Source organism: Phoenix dactylifera, unplaced genomic scaffold, assembly GCF_009389715.1.
Source record: "Phoenix dactylifera cultivar Barhee BC4 unplaced genomic scaffold, palm_55x_up_171113_PBpolish2nd_filt_p 001262F, whole genome shotgun sequence".
Lineage (NCBI taxonomy): Eukaryota > Viridiplantae > Streptophyta > Magnoliopsida > Arecales > Arecaceae > Phoenix > Phoenix dactylifera.
Window position 1 is genome coordinate 69,241 of NW_024068596.1, and position 18,514 is coordinate 87,754.

Genomic DNA, 18,514 nt, shown 5'->3' on the forward strand with positions numbered 1-18,514 from the left:
GCAAAAAGCACTTGGCACAAATGCCCCTCAATATAGTCACGCTGGCTTGACAACATGCCACCATGGTTAAAAATTTGGTAGCAAATAAATAGTGACCCTTTTGAGCCTGGTCCAGCCTCTAGAAACATATCTAAATTAGGTGTGGCTTGGTTATTGTTTAAGCTTGAAAGGGGGGGTTTGAGTACCGAACTGGTATGGTGCAATATGCTCCATACTATCTTGTTTGGTATGGTATGATGTATCATGATTGTCGGGATTAGGTTTGATTAATCCAACCTTGTCCAGCAAACATTAGGCCAGAGCTTTGACACTGAGTAGAGGGGAGACGATCTTCAAAAAGACCATCATGCAACCAATCCTCAGTCATTTAGGATTTCCGAAGACAATCAAATTGGAAGAAGGATAAAAGAACACAAAAACCACAGTAAGTTTTCTTTGAAATTTAAGTGTAGAAAATAGAAGTGACTTCAAAGTAGTTATGTCCATGGTTTGAAAATTTTGAACCATCACAATACTTATTCATTCAACTAGAAAACAAATGAAAACAGAACAACTGAAAGAAATAAGGGCATAGCCGTGATTAATTGATGCTGATACTGTGAATGCCGTGTAGAGTAGGGGTGCCAATTGGACTGGGTAGGAGAAGTCGGACCTAGGCCTGGTATCAACCAGACAAGGGTTGTTATTGTAGCACTATCCTATGACCTAATGTTACGGGCATGGTGTTAGCGTGTGTAAAGTATGTTCGATGAGTCAAGCTTGAGCTTGAAGTATATAGTCTCATTTGGATTATGAACTCTTCGAGCCTCTGGATTGTGACATATATGTGAGGATGATGGTGATCCCATTTGATACGTCTTAAAACCGATCACAGCCAACATGGCAAACCGACCAATCAGACCTCTCCAAGAAGCTCTCGACCAATCAGTCAAAGCCCGCCATGTGGCCAACTCAAAAGCGTGCAAAGAGTCCTTCAATTTCAAATTTTCTCCTCAACTGATGACACGGTCACAATCGCAAATGATTTCCATAACAGTATAGGCAAGATGCATGGAACGTGATGTGCACGCAAAACGCCCTCATGAAGCCTTCCAGATGTGCAATAGCCTACCAAAAACGGCCGATCCACACATCCGAATCCATCGGTGACGGACACCGACCCTTACCTGTATAAACCATTCCTAGGGGATTCTTCAGGTAAGTACTCTCAAGCCTTTTTATGCCCTTGTCCTATCACTCTACTACACTCACAACACCTCCACTAGTCTCTAAGAGTATGAGAGGACCACTTTATAGATAAGGTACCCTCGGATGTAGCTAAATTATTACTACTTACACTATATCCAAACAAATATCTATGATTGGAAGTTAAATCAAAAATAAGTCTCAGAAGGCTCTCTGGTATGGACCAAGTAATAACAGGTTTTCAAAAGAAGCATCTTGCCAAATAAGAGGTTTTGGAAGGATGTCAATCCTTCAAGTAGTAAGGTGTAGAGTGAGTCAATCATTAGGCCAAAATTGTACTTAGCCACTAGCCCAAGTTACATTTTAGCCTTCGACCATGCGTCCAAGTAGGCCGAAACACTAAGGGTGCAGACCAAGTGGCTGGGTTGTTGACTGAGAGGGCAAGAGCTATCGACTTAAGATGAGATTTTTAATGGAGCAAAGTCCAAAAATAGTAGTTAGCTAGAAGTTACCACTATCTATAACATAGGATGAGTGGTCACACTATCTAGAACATGAGAAGAGTGTAATACCAGTGCCTACCACGCATGATAATAGTGGCTTATATAGCATATAATAGTAATGACAAGAGTCAAAACTAAGCAATGACACATATTTTACTACTATCTAAAATATGAGTGGAGTGGTGGCAGTATCTATCATGTATAGAAATAGTAGCTCATGTGGCACACAATAGTAAGAATAAGTATAGGTCACGATGACACCTATCTTAGTAGTTGATAAGCCATTTATAAATATCATATTGTAATGCTAAAAAAGAGAAACCTTTTGGCAAATCAATCAAACCGGTTTAACTTCATCTTTATATTTTAAGTTATCCTTCTTTTAACTTCTGATTGTATGCTTTATTTTTTCGGTAAGATTCTAATTTATCCATAGCAGTAGTAATAGAGTACCTCATAGTCCCTGCTATACCCTATTATTTCTCTCCCAAATAGACAATGTGATGGTGGCAAGAGCCCTTAAGGCTAAGACATTTGGATTCATGCTACCATTATTATCCTCCTTTTATCTCCTTTCCAGCTAATCTGATGTCGGCAGTATGTTCATACAATCACTCAACTTAGTTGCTAGGCCCGTTACCAATCTCCACCAGCAAATAGGGCAAACAATTGGCCGTGGATTTTTGCAACCCATCAAACTCTAAGGCAACCATCTCAGCCACTTCCCCTTGGGTAGTGGTTCCCATGCTAGTTTTCCCTCTGACCATAGCTTCCTCATCAACATGAGAATTGAGATAGGGATGAAGACTTGCTGATACTAGTCTTGCCCTTAGAAGCCTAGTCAGCTGATGGATCCTCCTCAACAACTTGGACTCGAATTTTGGGAGGAGAATTGGAGCCACTTGGTTGCTTAGAAGCCAAATTCTTTTCTCCTGAGGCACAAGGCTAAGGAGATTGTTAACAGCTCGTTAGGCACAACGCTCTTCTTTTCTTAGACACCCTCTTGACCGGGATCCAATCCCTTCCAGCTTATTTTTTAGCTATATATTTCTTTTCTTAGGCACAACATTTGGTTCGATCCGCTTGGAGGCCTGGGTTTCGGCCCACCTGCATGGGCCGTGAGGTTAACCCCTAATTTTAAAAAGAAAGAGAGAGAAAAAACTACTTCGCTGCCACACTTCGCTCCCTCTCCCCTCGCCCAATCCGCCATTTCCTCTCCGCCAAAACCCTAACGCTCCCCCTTGCGGGCGCGCACCGGAGCTCGGAGCTCGTCCATGGCGGGGAAGACGGCAATCCTGGGGCGAGCCCATGCCCTCTTACACAAAACCCTAGGCCCTAGTACCCCCTTCCGCGCCGCTATCTCCACTTTGCCCCTCCTCTCCCAGGAGCCCCAGCTCCAGGAACCTCCCTCCTCCACCTCAGCCACAGGCGGCGCCGCCTCCCCGCTTCCCCCGAACCCCTCCACGGGGAGCCCCTTCTACCAGGAGAACTGGCGCGTCCCGAACCCCGGACCCGCCCCTGTGCTCGGCGGTCAGTCCCTCGTCCCCCTGGGCGGCTCCGCCACCACCCGGATAATGGCCTACTCCCAGACCCTCGACATGGCCAGCCTGATGAACGTCTTCGCTGACTGGATGACGTCGCAGCGGTGGTCGGACCTCAAGCAGCTGTTCGAGTTTTGGATCCGGTCGCTGGATGCCACCGGGAAGCCCAACAAGCCAGACGTCCACCTCTATAATCACTACCTGAGGGCCAATCTCATGATGGGGGCGACCGCTGGGGAGCTGTTGGATCTGGTGGCCCAGATGCAGGAGTACCAGATTGCGCCGAACACTGCCTCGTACAATTTGGTGCTCAAGGCCATGTTCCAGGCTAGAGAGAGTGAGGCAGCCGAGAAGTTGGTCGACCGGTGAGATATAATAGCTTTGCTTACCCTTATTCTTTTGTTCAGCGGAATTTGGTTTTTGTTTGATTTCTGTTGTAAATTCTTAGGCATGGCTTGGAAACATTTCTTTTTATTTTAGTGTTGATTGAGTTGCTGTCTATGCTTTTCGCTACCAATGATTTTTCCAGCAATAGAATTCATGTAAAGTTGATGACTTAGCTGTTTCAGTGCATTTTTTGCATGCTATTTACACTTGATAGTGATGAAAAGAGGGGGAAAATGACTCTTTTATTTAGTGTCTCCCTCGCATTTATAATGCTTTATGGTGTTTTGTAGGATTAGTCAATTGCTTGGCTTGTTGTTGCTAGCAGGGGCAGCTTATTTTGATCAAGGTTTCTTGAATTGATTACCACTTGATTCAGTTTATGTTATTCTGTAATTTCTGTTGAAGTGGGCTTTCACCATGTATAGAAAACGAGCTCTGTTGCAATGTTGGTTCGGGGTTTGGAACTGTGGATAAATTTATTTTAATTTGGAAGAGTTTTGATGTGATTTCTCATAGGATACTTATTTGTGGGCTCCAAGTTTCTTTTTTAGATGTTTTGGGTAACTTCTAAGTGGAATCCTTCACTTCGGTACTTGAAAATTTAAGATGTAAATATATTACCTAAACTTTGCTATGTACCTTGGAATGCTTCAGGGTACAAAAGTCGATGCTATATGAAGTTGAGATCTGAAACTCAAATCAGCTTCTTCCTAGCATATTCTGGATGCCACTGAAAGAAATTATGCATTAGATACAATGGCAGTTGGGCTCAGGTTGTTATGCTTCTATTGTTGTTACTATTATTAGTGAGCTGGAATGAATTTACTCATTATACATCAATTAAATAAAATAATTTTATGAAAATAATAAAAGATAAAATGATTTGATAAATTTGAAGAAAGTGGGAAAAAGGATGAAATAGTTATGTTAGTGAACAACAAAAATAATGATGCGTGGAAAAGGTTCAAGTTAACCTGTAATTTGATATTCATGAGGGGTTTATTCATCTTAGAGTCGGTTATGTCAGATGCAGGTGGGATCACAAAGGGTGTTGTAGTGTTGTGATGCAATTAGTTTTTCATGCTGGAATATGTTAGCAAGTGTTTTCTATGCTTGTCTGTATTTAGATGAAAGCTACTAGGTGGATTCAAGGGATGAGTTTAGTTTTTATGGCCCTATAAGTTGAATTAACAATGTTATTTGTGTAGATTGTTCTGTAAATTAAATAGGATAATACATGCTGATTGAGGGCATCTTTTTGTATGGTGCAATTTGTGCTGCCAAATTCTTTTGGGAGTAGTAGGTAATAACCTATAATAACCCTGTATTATCCTAGTCAATCATTTTGTTAAGTTGGCAGATTAAACAGATGCCTTCTTTTGAATGGTTGACAATTGACATTCCTTGATATTTTTATATTTCTGGGTGCTGGGACTGGTTCTTCAAAATATATAAACTATCTCAAGGGTTCTTCAAAAGATTTAAAATTATAAATCAAGAAATGTGTTCTTTACAAGATGGTGATATGGGATATTAAAATCCCATACATAGTAAATGTTCAAGTAGAGGACTTAAGGAGATGGGGTGTCATTAAGCTTGCCATTGTGACACAGCCCAAGATGGATCATTTGGAAACCATTCAATTATGCCATCAATTAAGAGATGTTCTTTTTGAAGGAATAATCAATGCAACATTTTGAACCCCATGAAAGCTTTTGGATCCTTTTGGAACTCTGGAACATTTGAGTGTGATAGGAAAAACAACTGTACTCTTTTGATCCTCATAAGGAAGTAGAGGTACCATGTTATCTTTTGCCGCTTTACATTTTAGAGATTGTACACAGATTAGTAGATAAAACTGGTTGAGTGCTTCATATTAGATGAGGGTGACCAAAAAGGAGAGATTGAATAATACATAGAAAATCCTAATGCATCTTAAAATTTTTTACTATGATTCTCCAACCTGATGACATCTATCAAATATCAATCATCTTCATTTCTAGTAATAAAATACTCTGGAAGAAAATACAATGTTACATTAAGACGTAATTGCTTACTGACCTATCTAAAATAAGTTAATAACTTACGCATACAATTCAACAAAATATATAGCAGTCAGTGTATGCAGATTAGTTCAGGAATGATGTTAGTCACGACCTAGGCAATGTCACCGTGTGCAGGTTGAGCAATGATGAAGATTACTCAGGTAGTATGGATCATAATTGGGAGAAAGGTTGACTAGTTTATGGCTGGTGAGGAAAAATTGTATAAAGGAAAAGGATATCCAGACCTTATCAAAATTGTTGTCAGAGAATTTTAAGACATAGCAACCACAAGAAGGGAGTTAATTCTTAATCAGTGGAACAAATTTGTGTATCAAGTAGAAGCATTTAGAATTGATTAACTCTCTCTCTCTCTCTCTCTCTCTCTCTCTCTTTCTATCCTTTTCTATTGTTGAGGGGTGGGGGGGTTAGCATCTGCATTTTACCTTTGCAAATGACCGTTTATTGTTTGACTTCAGGATGCTGCAGACAGGCACTTTGCCAGATGATGAATCATATAATTTGGTTATAGGTCTTCTGATTTTAGTGAATCAGATTGATTCTTCCTTAAAATATTTAGATTTGACCCTGAAATCGGGTTTCATGGTGTCATCGAGCATTTTTTCGGATTGTGTACGGAGCTGTGTTAATGCTGGGAGATTGGATGCATTGTCATCTATCATAGAGAAATGCAAGGTACAAACCAAGTTAGTTTGTTTAGTTTTAAGCTGAAAATGCTGATTGATGAAAATGCACTAGAATTTCATTGTTCTTGATTAGGATAGTCTTCTGTTTCACTGGATTTTAGACTGCCATGGTGAATTGGGCTGGCATCATCCTTTCACCAAACTAGTCGTCTTCAAATCAACTTTCAATCTGTTATCAGCTACATTATTGCTGATACTGACTTTTTTTCTGTTTGCTGATCTTACAGATGACAGACCAAAACAAAGCCTTATGCCCTGGTTGGAACTTATGCAACTACATTGCTGATGTTGCATTGCAAGCAGATAATAGCAAATTGGCGTACTTCTCCTTGGAATTTCTGGCACGATGGATTGCTCGTGGTGAGAATGCTAGACCACCTGTTCTTCTTTCTGTGGATGAAGGGTTAGTCGTGTCAGCCCTTGGTACTGCTGGTAGAACATACGATTCTACCCTTCTAGATGCTTCTTGGTCAATTTTGCGGCGTTCCTTGCGTCAGAAAAGGGCCCCAAATCCAGAATCTTACCTTGCAAAGATATTTGCACATGTATCATTGGGAAATCTGCAACGTGCTTTTAGTACCCTCAATGAATTTGAAAATGCATATGGGAATTCTGGGGAAGTTGATCAGCAGCTTTTTTCTCCTTTTACTTCTTTATATCCACTGGTTCTTGCTTGCTGCAAAAATGGCTTCTCAACATTGGACTCGGTATGCTTGCAGTATATTAAATATTGTGTCATGCTTTCAGAACCTGGGCATGTCTTTAATCATAAGGAAGTTTTTGCCATGATGCACGTTGTCACCATGCTCCCTGCGTTATTCACTTGTAAATGCTAAATTTGGTAATGAAGGTAATGATGTCAAAGCTTAAATAATAAATACACACATATAATATCATAATAAAGAGTCGTACTGTTTTTAGTTGTGCCTTCAACATTACCACTGAGTTATGAGTCATATAATGTAACAATACCCAGAGGCAGAGTTGGAATATTTGTTCTTCACTGCAATAAATAAGCCTTGGTAACTTTACAACCACCCTAATTAATTTGTGTCTGGTTTAGGTCTTCTTTTGCGTTTTCATTGCTGTCTATAACACACTGTTGTTAAAGTTCTAGTGATTTTTATGTATTATTTTAACAACTTTTTTTTGTACCCAATTCATAATGTTTCTCATGTATCCAAATTCATGATTTGTTATTCTGCAATATTTCTGCAAAACCATCTTGGAATTATGATGCGTGTGCCCAAGTTTGTCGTTAATCGCTACATAGTTAATGTTGACTCCCAAGCTTGTCGCTAACCACTACATAGTCTACACTGACAGTTCTAGGAGTATTGTTGTTAAATTATGGTTCATTTACATTGTGTTTAATCAGTGAATTGGATCTTATTAGCTCTTTATGTCATGCAGTGTGAGATTATTATTGTGTTGGTCATAGATGAGTTTCTTCATTAACTCTATTGGTTAAAATCATTCAGGTGTATTTTCAATTGGAGAATTTGAGCCGTGCAGATCCCCCTTACAAGTCTGTTTCTGCTCTCAACTGTGTGATATTAGGTTGTGCAAACAATTGGGATCTTGACCGGGCGTATGAGACTTTTGAGGCCATCACTGAAAAGATGGGATTAACACCTGATATACATTCTTATAATGCTTTAATGCGTGCATTTGGAAAGCTCAAGAAGGTTAGGATCTCTAAGTTCTTTCTAAATACATTTTCGATATTTTAATTTGTTGAAATGTTTGTCCCTGAAAATTTCAATATTTACTGTGGCAGACAGCTGAAGCTTCGAAAGTCTTTGAGCATTTAGTAAGCTTAGGTGTTAAACCAAATGCAACAACATATTCATTGCTTGTTGATGCACATCTTGTCAATCGAGATCCAAAAGCTGCTTTAGCTGTAACTGATGAAATGGTACAATGTCTCGTTGAGTATTCAGTTGGCTTGTCAAATATTGTGTTGGTCTCTTTTTTCACAAATGAACTAATGTTTTGGGATGATTGCTTATTGGACAGGTTGAGGCAGGATTTACACCTACTAAAGAGATGTTGAAAAAGGTGCGAAGACGCTGCTCTCGAGAATCAGATTTTGATAATGATGAGCATGTACAGTCTATAGCTCAAAAGTTCAAGATCCGAATGGGTGGTGAATTTCGTAGAGAGATGCTATACAACCTGGAGTACAGCACTGATTATTAGAAAGAGGTAGCTCTCCTAGTATCACTTCTAAGCTCATGAGTCCATCATTTGAACAACCATACCCCCCCCTCCCCCCTCCCCCTCTTCCTTTTTACTTTGCCATTTTTTCTCTTTTTCTTTGATCTGGTGGCTACAAAAATCAACCGACATCATCAGTCTTCGGAGATCAAGAACATTGTTTGACAATACAACAGCCAGCCATCTCAGCCACAGTTAACTCCGACATGCTATCACCCAGCAGTTTCATTTTCCTCCACTGAATCTGATCATTGTGTTGTTGCATTTAACATCGGATACTCCAGTCATATCTAAAAGCCAATAAGAGCAAGGTGAACAACCATCATTTAGCTCTTTATATGTCATAATGGTATTTGTTTTCAGCTAGCCAGCTTTTCTTGCTACTTTGCTGTGATTGCTGCTTGGTTTTTGGATTCCATTGAATATCAGGTCTTCAATCAAATTGGGAAATTATAATATTATTTTTTTTAATTTTACCAGGCTGCTCCATCTGTTAACCGGCTGCCGGTGAAATGCAACCATCCCAGTCTGTACATTACTTATTTGTAAGCAATTTTGACCAATATTTGTAGAGAAATGTATAGGATCGTGAACAAATTTAATCGGTTTGTTTCCCTTTAATTATTACCCAGCCTCCGGAGTTGTGTTGAGCTTTTATTTAGTAGTTTATCTGGGCCATTTGGATGAAACCAGATGCTAGGATTTCAGAATAAAGACAATGTTCTCAAGATCAGAAGGAATCATTTGCTTAACAATTCTGGGGTGCTTCACCTCTTGTTACTACTGATACTCTGGGTTTGTCCATCTATCTAAAAAATGTTTTTTTGCTGGAAATTTTTTCCTGCATTGTGTATTACTGCCCTGAGATATGGACTAAACTTTGTATGAATATATAGTCCTTCAAAATCTTAATGGTGTCCCTCTTCTGAAGCAGAGTTCCCATCTGTTGGCTTTTGCGTTGTTCAGCAATTTAGAACTACTAAATTTTGTCGTCGGTATTAGACGCTAGATCCATTTGAATCTTATCATTTCAGCGTATCAATGCAATCCAGCTGAAACTCACACCAGAGAAAAGTGATGAATATTTGTTTAAGTTGGATTCTATTATATTAAATTACTCCATAAACATATCAAAGTTCACATTTTGGAACAAATGGTATCTTGCAGCCATTTCACTTATGAGCTTAACCTTCAACGAAACATGAGAAAGCCAATTAAAGCAGTAAGCCAGAGCAGAACGCATGGCCAGTGTGACATAAATGGATGCGACTCTTGTGATGAATTCTGGGGTAATTCACCCATCTAAGGTGAGCTGTTTGAGCAATATGAGGTTTAACTTACCATCCAATGAGATACAACTATTGAACCTTGGTTTGCTCTGGTACTGCTTTTCTTTTTTGTTGGTTCATGAAATATGTTTGAAGGGCTAAGATTGAACAAACCAGCTGGGTGGTATCTCATATTTTATCGGAGATGCTAATTATAAGTAGAGTTCTATTGTTTTCTTGATGGAAAAGAAGATTCTATTGTAAATAGACGAAGATCAGACCCAAGACTCTTCTCTGTCTACAGTAATAGATGGATCTAATAAATTTCAACACGTAACTGCAATGCTTTCCTTCTTTTTTAATCTTGTATTCAACTCTAGCGTAATGTTTTTGTTATTCATACTCATCCGCCATTTCTCCTCTCTTTCTCAATCGCACATTTGATTTCCTCACTAAAAAAAAAGCTCAGATGGCAAGTCAATCTCAAACTTTTTCATATAAGAACAAAAAAAAGAAAAGAAAAGATTCTTATGATATCTACATGAGGAGTTTTTTTTTGAATTTTTCTATTTTTTTTTAAAGAGAGAAACAAATGGGAGAGGAAGGAACGGATACCATTAAAAAAAAAAATCATATAACACGGCATCCCAATCTCACATGTATTTTTACTCAAGAAAATTTTCAAAAACAAGTGGCAAATAAAAAAAAAGTGAGACGATATATGGATAAGAAAGCGGATAAGAGTGGCACACTGGAGAAACTGATTGATCTTTTAGAAACTTTCACTCTTAAAACTGAACCAGCTAAACAAATTAGCAACTCAATAGCTTTCTTTGCTCCTCTTTAGTGGAAGGGTGAAGATTGGATTTAGTACGCCTTGCGAAAAATAAACAAGGACGCCGAAACAAATCCTTGAAACCTTCTGTCTGCATTGCTTATTCTAGGGGCAACATCTAAAAAGCCATACTTCAGAATAATCTGATGAAATATTTATGAAACACTTTGGAATATTAAATCCAATGAATTGATAAATGAAACATTACTTGTGATTGTGATGTTGCAATCACATTGATGGAATATCCTAGAATGTACAATATTGTTTCTAAAGCTTCGATCAATTCATTCATGGCTCTTCTCCTCCTATCCCTGGTGATCATAAATGCCTCCAAGATCCACTAACCCCACGTCCCTCAACTAGTTTCCACCTTAAACATGACCACTCACTCTCACGGGAAAACTAGTGCAAGAACATATCATCGAGCCTTGGCACCTCCACCCCACCCCATCATCCTACCGGTGGCCTCCAATGCCCTCCTAACCTTCACCATCCCTTACTAACCCTCTTCCATAGATGACCATGTGAGGACCGTGCGGGCATGTATTTAGTCCCACATTAGTTATTCACTAGGTAAATCTTGGGTACTTATATAGAATCAAGGAACTCCAATAATATGTTCTAGCTTACCTTTTTGAGAGAGGTCCTGGTTGTCACAAATTGTATCAGAGTAGTTGTGACAAATTGTATCAGAGCGGACCCAGCCCATAATCTATGTGGAGTAGGAGACACTGCAATACGGATCCATTAGGGCTAACCACGGGCCGAACGTTGTGCTTGTAGTTAGATTTGAAGGGATTTGAACCCTTAATTTATTCGCTGGGTAAATCTTGGGTACTTATACAAGATCAAGAAACCTAAATAATACTTTTCGGCTATAACCATTTTGGATGAGGTTCTGTATTGTTACAAACCCTGTAGTAGCATAATATAAAATGTGCATGACAGGCTCAGCCCCTCTGTTTATCATCACCTGGGAAACTTCAGTTGCCACCCTTGCTTTTCTTATCCTCAACAAACCCTCTGTTAAATCTCTTTAAACTCTCCAGAAACTCTATATTCCTCTAACCAAAAGCCCATAAATCAAATTAGCCCTCTCCGCCAATTTTACCGGACGACATATAACCACTCGAAATCCTCCCTTCTTTGCAAATTTGAGTGATCACCACCCTATAACAAAGCACATTGCAATGCAGATTCTTTTGGAGTTGATTGTCGGTTGATCATAGTGTTTATAATTGAATTGATTGAATTTAGAGCTTTAGCTTAGCAAAGATGTTAAGGCTTAAACTAAGTAGCATATGAAGACCCGAGTGGGTATGTCTTTAGTCTCATATCAGCTCAACATGGAATATGATCTCGAATACTTAAGTAAAGCCAAGAAATTCAAATAATACTTTTTAGCTAATTTTTTTTAACGTGATTATAAAATGTCATAATTTTACATCCAATTCAAGCCCCTATCATCTTGTTCTGAAGCTTGGATGCATCTACCGAGTTCTCAGCTTCTCAGAACCCAACCACCAGAAACCTAGCGATAGCCTCACTCGGCGTAATAAAATGCCCAACTTTGGCAGCATCAGGTAACCTCCCTTTTTGCTAAGAGTTTCATCAATGTGATTCAGAATCTCGACATTGTAGAGGGAATTGTTGTCCTAGGAGTGCATGAGCTGCAAGAGCTCGGTGCACTTTTGATCTCTTGGGTTAGGCGAGGGAGCGGGTGATGAGGCAAAGATTATGGGGATAACAAGGCAAGCGGAGAGCATGTCATGAAGGAAGGATCAAAAGAGGAGGATGTTACAGGCCTTACTAAGGATGTCGAGGAGCTGTGACATGGGCGAGGGAGGAGTAGCAGCGGCGAAAGAAGAGGTTGGAAGCGGCGGGTGGCCTTCCAGGAGAGGGGTAACTTGTGCAAAGGAAGAGCTTGTGGAAGGAGGAAGGCGGAGTTTTTGGAGGTGAGAGCGGAGTTTTGGGTCGGGGGCGTCTTTCTATTGGTCGGGGATGATGTAAAGGCAAACGAGAAGGCAGTGTCAATGGGAAGGTGCGAAAGGGGGGTTGTTGGAGGTGGAGAGTTCGAAAATAGAGGGTGAGGAGGAAATCATGGGCCAAGCCGCAGGCCTATTCTTGAATATTTTTAGGCTCAAGCCTAGCCCATGATCTACTCTAGTTGTACATAAATAGCTATTCAGATTAAAAAATAGCAAAAAATAAATAAAGCAAATAAAATGTAAATAGTAGAGATGCAGGGGATCCAACCTTGTATATCCCCAACAATGGCAGGGGTTCGGTTATTTTATTAGATTACAAAACGCAAAGGAAAAATAAAAAGCAAATAAAAGGAAGATAGTGGAGATGCAAGGGTTCGAACCCTACAAAGGGATTAAAACATAGCTGCATGCAGAGCAAGCGCTCTACCATTTGAGCTACATCCCCAAGGTTAGTAGTGGGCAAGTTGCCCAAATAAAACAATAGGAAAAGAAAAAAAATAAAAGGCAAATAAAACAAAAATAATGGAGATGCAAGGATCGAACCCTGTACCTCTACCATTTGAGCTGCATCCCCGTGCAACAATGCTAAATATTACTGGTCTCTAATGTTGCTTTGTTCCTTCTCCCCTATTACAAGTCTAATAGAAAATTGATCTAACCTTAGTTGTGGCAACAGTTTTTAAGTTTGGGTCATGTATTGATCAGAGCCTTTTTTTTTAAATAGCAGAATGCTTTCTAAACCTCATTATATCAATTATGCTGAGATCGAGATGAACATAGATCTCAGATTTATCTCAGCCAATATCATAAATTAAGAATTATGAAGTGAATTATGAGGGTTCGAAGAAGGCCCGTCGTCTTCTGCCACCAAAATACTTCATGTTGCCATAAGAGAGAGTGATGCATAGCCAGCTTCTGTCGGAGGTCGACTATCTCCCCCTCTGATAAGGCACCACTACTATCTTCCCTCTTCTGAAGATCGGCAATAGATGCTTCCACCACCTCCGGGCATCAAAAAATATCACCCACCACCTCTCGTTTCCATCTTTGCAGCCTCTGCTTGGTGAGCTCTAGTTTCTGGGTGATCCTCCGTATAGCATCCCCTTACACCAAAGCCTCCCACACCCCCTGGACGATGTCCTAGGATTGAGGATACGACAATCACATCTTCTTAAACCAGAACGAGCTATGATGACAGGTGCTCAAGACTGTGCTAATCAAAATAGCGCAAGTCTTCACTCCTCTCCCGGATGATCTGCCTTTTCTTCTTTATTTGTCCTCTTTTCTCTTTCTCTCTCTCTCTCATGTTCTATTTTTCCTCCCTTTATTTTGTACTGATTTCCTTTTTAATGGAACTTGTGGTGGTCTTTTGCAACATTTTGCTCAAAAAAAGACTATTCTCGTAGGAGTATTAAACTGGAAAGGTGGCATTTGTAACTTAAGGAACATATAGAAAAGATAATAAAATTGCAGTTTCCAAGGCTGCCAAACATTATAATTTTATGCTTATATAGTCTATAGTTGTATTTCTCACTTATATTGTTTGAGCTTGACAAAAATATTACTATCGTTTCTTAAATCTCCGACAAGGTATGGTAAAGTTTATATGTACTATTATTCAAGTCTGATCCAACCAAAATCCAACTCAACCTGACCCATTGTTATCCTCTTTCCCTCGAACAGCCTAATGACGAGCTTGGCTAAAATATGCTTAGAACTGTAAAAATAAAACCTTAGAACATCAAGGCCCATCTAGCATTCCCTTTCATCAGCCCTCTTGAAATCTTGTTTCTTTTGGAAGAAAGTTGGTTCCGCCGGCCAGCAAACACATAAATTTGTCACACAGCATCCTATATAGCACTTGAGGCTCATCTTAATAGTCACATCTCTCCACTTATTTGTCGGATATTTTACGTTCAATGCTCGGGCAGTGCATTCAGAAAAATTTAGACCTAGATAATTAAATCCAAGTTGGTCCACCCTTTTGTCTCTCAAGCAAAAATAAAATAAAATAAAATAAAATTTAAACAAAAAGTACAAATGCATGGCAATCTATTTGTCGGAGATGGCATAAGAGGATTGGTGTAACTCATAAAAATTAGTACGATACCTTTAAGATGGTTGAATAATGAGCTAACAATCCAGCATTGGTAAGTCCAATAAACTTTTATGGGGAGCTCGGATAATTGGCACCATGACTATAAGAACCATACACCAGACACATTTAGGACTAGTTTAGGCTGGGCCCAAACCAAATTTGGGCCAGGCCCAAACTGAACCATGATCATTGCAAAGACATCCGGCTGAAAGTTAGGCTTCAAAGTTGGCCAAGGTTTGCATTTTTCTCCCTTTCCAGTTAGGTTGAGTTAGAACTGAATTTGTTCTACTTCCTCATTCAAAATTGTTGGCTACTTTGTTTCCCACGCCGAAGAGAAGACTATATCGAGCTTCGGAGACTTTGAAGATCTTTGAAGGATTACAAGCCTATGCCAAGGAATTATGTAGGCTTGCAGCATGAATCGATTACTTGCATCCCAGAAGCTACTTGACATGCTGTCATATGGGATATTTTGTTCTTTTAGCTGAAGCATTTCCACAAGTAGAGTAAGTAACAACATGCAACAAAACAAGCCCTGTAGATTGTCAACAATTTCATCGCCAAGTGGTACACATTCAGCTATGATATATAGTAATACAAGTGTTGCTTTCATGGGAGCACCTTGCCCACTTTCATTAAAACATTGATCCTTAAGACGTTAAACAATTGCTCCACACTTTTAAAATGGGAAACCCAAGCACTTAAAAACATTAGTTTGGGAATATAATGGTATAAAGGCTGGTCAAGTAGACCCCTGACAAGAAACCTCTACAAGTCAGCTCAAAAGAATATCTTTCACTCCCTTCCATGTGTCGTCACCTTTCAATCTCTTGCCGGCACTTTATACCCTCATCATTTTTTTTAACGTAATCTCCAATCAAAATCATTTCCATGATTTGAAATACCCCTTTCTTCAACCTTATGATTGACATGTACTTCTTTAGAAAGCGATTTGGGTCAACTCAAAGCCTTTTAAAACTGTTTGAAAGAGAAAAGGAAAAGGAGTGAGAAGTGCGTACTTTGAAATACTGGTCCATCTGTCATTAGTTTAAGGTGGCAAGTGCACATTTTAATGAAGAAAAAGGAGCAGTATCCAACTATATTCTTGGAGTACTCGGTTCCTCAGTCCCCAATCCACTGTCCCCCACATTCTCTCTCACATCTCATTGGCATGTGACTTCAGTGTCCACAGTTACCCTTTTCCAGCTCAACAGGAGCCGGTAAGGTCAGAGAATATAACTGATGACACGTAATCTAATGATGTTTCTCTTTTGGATATCTAGTACTGAACGACAAAGATCTTAGCCTTATTGTACTGAGGCCACGTGTTATGACTCCTCCATGTACGCACTCTTCTTTTAAGGTTAGGATATGAACATTCCAATAGGAAAGATGTGATGGGAATGGAGCCATCTTAGCGAGGTGACGTGATAAAAATAAATGCTTGCACCCACAGGTGAAGAAGAATTTTTGCCTCCTTTCCTTCTTTTGTCAGCTACGAGGTTTGGGGCCAGCTTTGGACGGCGAACCCTGCACTCCTGCAGTGTCGAGAAGAATGGAAGTGGCTCGGATGTCTGCTTTCAAATAATATATACTACTTTATACGCTATAATGTCTTACTCTGATTCTAGATATATCATAAAACCAAAAACCAGGCTCTGTAGGGACGTAAAACCAGCTGTGAGCAACATGTGTACACCATTTTCTTTAGGCATGGCTGAAAAAAAATCAGTAACCTACCTCTAGGATAATTAATTTGGGCGCTAGCAAAGTGCCCATCAAGTGGTTGATGAGGTTCTGGATATAAAGGTAACACAAGATTTTGGCAAGAGTAGCAAAAATCCTTGTGGCAATTAGCTAATAGAAAATATAAGCCAATGCAAAGTCGTCGGAGCTGGATATTTATATCGCATGTGTATGTGCATCCACGTGTTTCAATTATAATAAAAAATTAGGTTTGGGTTGAAATGATAAACATGATAAAGCCTCGATGCTTAACCTAAAGTTGTTTATCCTATTTTATGATAAACGATTGTATAGGTATTCTATTTTTAGCATAGGGTCAAGATATTTGCGAACTGCAACAATCCAACACAGAGAGGACAAACTTATAGGCTGTAATAACAATTCGTTCTATGCAAGTCAAAAATGATAGCAAGGAAAGCAAAATAATTTTAATCAAGATTTTGTCATATATGAAGTCAAGAAAGAGTATTGAAACAACAACAAAAGAAGAAGAAGAAGAAGATTGATCTAAAAAGCATAGAGAACCATACTCAAAAGATTTTACTATACATTGTAATTTTATGGTGTATGTGTAGTTGAAAAGTTACTGAAAAAAACTAGAATATTCCGGTAAAGAAGCAAGGGTAAAGCCTCATGACGCTTAAAATACAAGCTTCTCTAGAAGGTTTGGATAAGAGCTAGGCATCTTGCTTTGCTGGAGTTTGTATGATAAATACTATATAGATAGCAAAGAGTTTAGTTTGAGGTTATATATATATATATTTGTGTATGTGTGTATATGTATATGTGTGTATATATATATATATATATATATATATATATATATATATATATATATATATATATATATATATATATATATATATATATATATATATATATATATATATATATATATATATAACATTTTCTATTAGATATTCACTGGATATATAATCTAGTTTTTAACACCATAGATTAAATATTGCTTTAATTTGCTTATCTAGTTTAATTGTGTCATGATTTATCATGTTCTTTGCATAAAATATTCCTCCCAACATCTTTTTCTTCAGGGCAGGGGGGAGGGAGTTAAATATCCCAGGATAATTATTGAAGGCATCGTAAGGTTGTGGAGTAGTTTGTAGATGGAACATCATTTCACACTAGCATAATATACTTGAAGCAATTGATATCCTCCTTTGTTTAAAAAAGGTCCTAGGCTCAAATATTCTTGGGTTAATATCTATGAGTTCCCGATCATTTTGAAGGTTTTTGTGTGTTTCTTTTATAAACTTGATAAGTTAATATAGAAATTTATGCATGCAATAATTAAACTATGATAAATGAAGTGCCAGCATCATGCAATAATCAAACTATGATAGATGAAGTGCCATAATCAGGCTTTTGTCTAAAACATGCAATTACATTTGAGATATCTAACATTGAGATGAACTTATGGATAATAAATAGTTTTTAAGTAGAGGATATTCAACTTATTGCTTGAGGTAAAAACTAATGACTCAATAGCTAGTCTGACATATTTAATAAAAATCTCACATAATTCTTAGAGAATTTTTCTCTTAAAAGTCTAAGTATACTAATCAAATCCCCTAAATAATAAAAAATATTTTAGTTTAATTGAGAAATAGTGGCCATCCATGATATCCCATGTGCATCGCAAATGCCTTATAGTAGTCTTTCATGGAGTAGAAAATGAATCGGTCAATAATTAAAAATCTAAAGGAAAAAAACTGAGTTCAACCTAACATATGGGCAGTGCGATTTAATTCATGTAGTATTCTGTTATTTAGAGGTAAACTATCTCTTTTCTTTTAGTTATTTTGATATGATTTCTAATATCCAATTGATAAATGTATCATATTTATATTTATATAAAAAAAGATATGAATTTTATTTAGTCTTATATAGCTGCCATTAACTTTAATGAGAAATAAATAAATATATTTTTAACTTAATTTATTTTTTATACAATGATATCTTTGATGCGGTAATTC

General features: G+C 38.3%; 1 protein-coding gene across 2 annotated transcripts; it reads left to right on the plus strand.

The window, feature by feature from the left end:
• Positions 1–2,840: 2,840 nt before the first annotated feature.
• On the plus strand, positions 2,841–9,483 carry LOC103708246 (pentatricopeptide repeat-containing protein At1g26460, mitochondrial-like). 2 transcript variants are annotated; one of them, XM_039121889.1, is made up of 7 exons: positions 2,841–3,594; positions 6,138–6,354; positions 6,593–7,072; positions 7,847–8,053; positions 8,146–8,283; positions 8,385–8,573; positions 9,066–9,483. In XM_039121889.1, the coding sequence occupies exons 1-6, from the start codon at positions 2,963–2,965 to the stop codon at positions 8,565–8,567; spliced, it is 1,857 nt and encodes a 618-aa protein (XP_038977817.1). In that variant the 5' UTR covers positions 2,841–2,962; the 3' UTR covers positions 8,568–8,573; positions 9,066–9,483. The 2 variants fall into 2 exon arrangements, 1 of the variants encoding a protein (XP_038977817.1); XR_005509707.1 differs by having other exon boundaries at positions 2,842–3,594; positions 8,385–8,896; positions 9,066–9,476.
• Positions 9,484–18,514: the final 9,031 nt, after the last annotated feature.

Coding starts and splice junctions, on each gene's coding strand:
- LOC103708246 (XM_039121889.1), top strand. CDS start 2,963: ATGGCGGGGAAGACGGCAATCCTGGGGCGAGCCCATGCCCTCTTACAC. Junction 3,595..6,137: donor GCCGAGAAGTTGGTCGACCG/GTGAGATATAAT, acceptor GTTTGACTTCAG/GATGCTGCAGACAGGCACTT. Junction 7,073..7,846: donor GCTTCTCAACATTGGACTCG/GTATGCTTGCAG, acceptor AAAATCATTCAG/GTGTATTTTCAATTGGAGAA.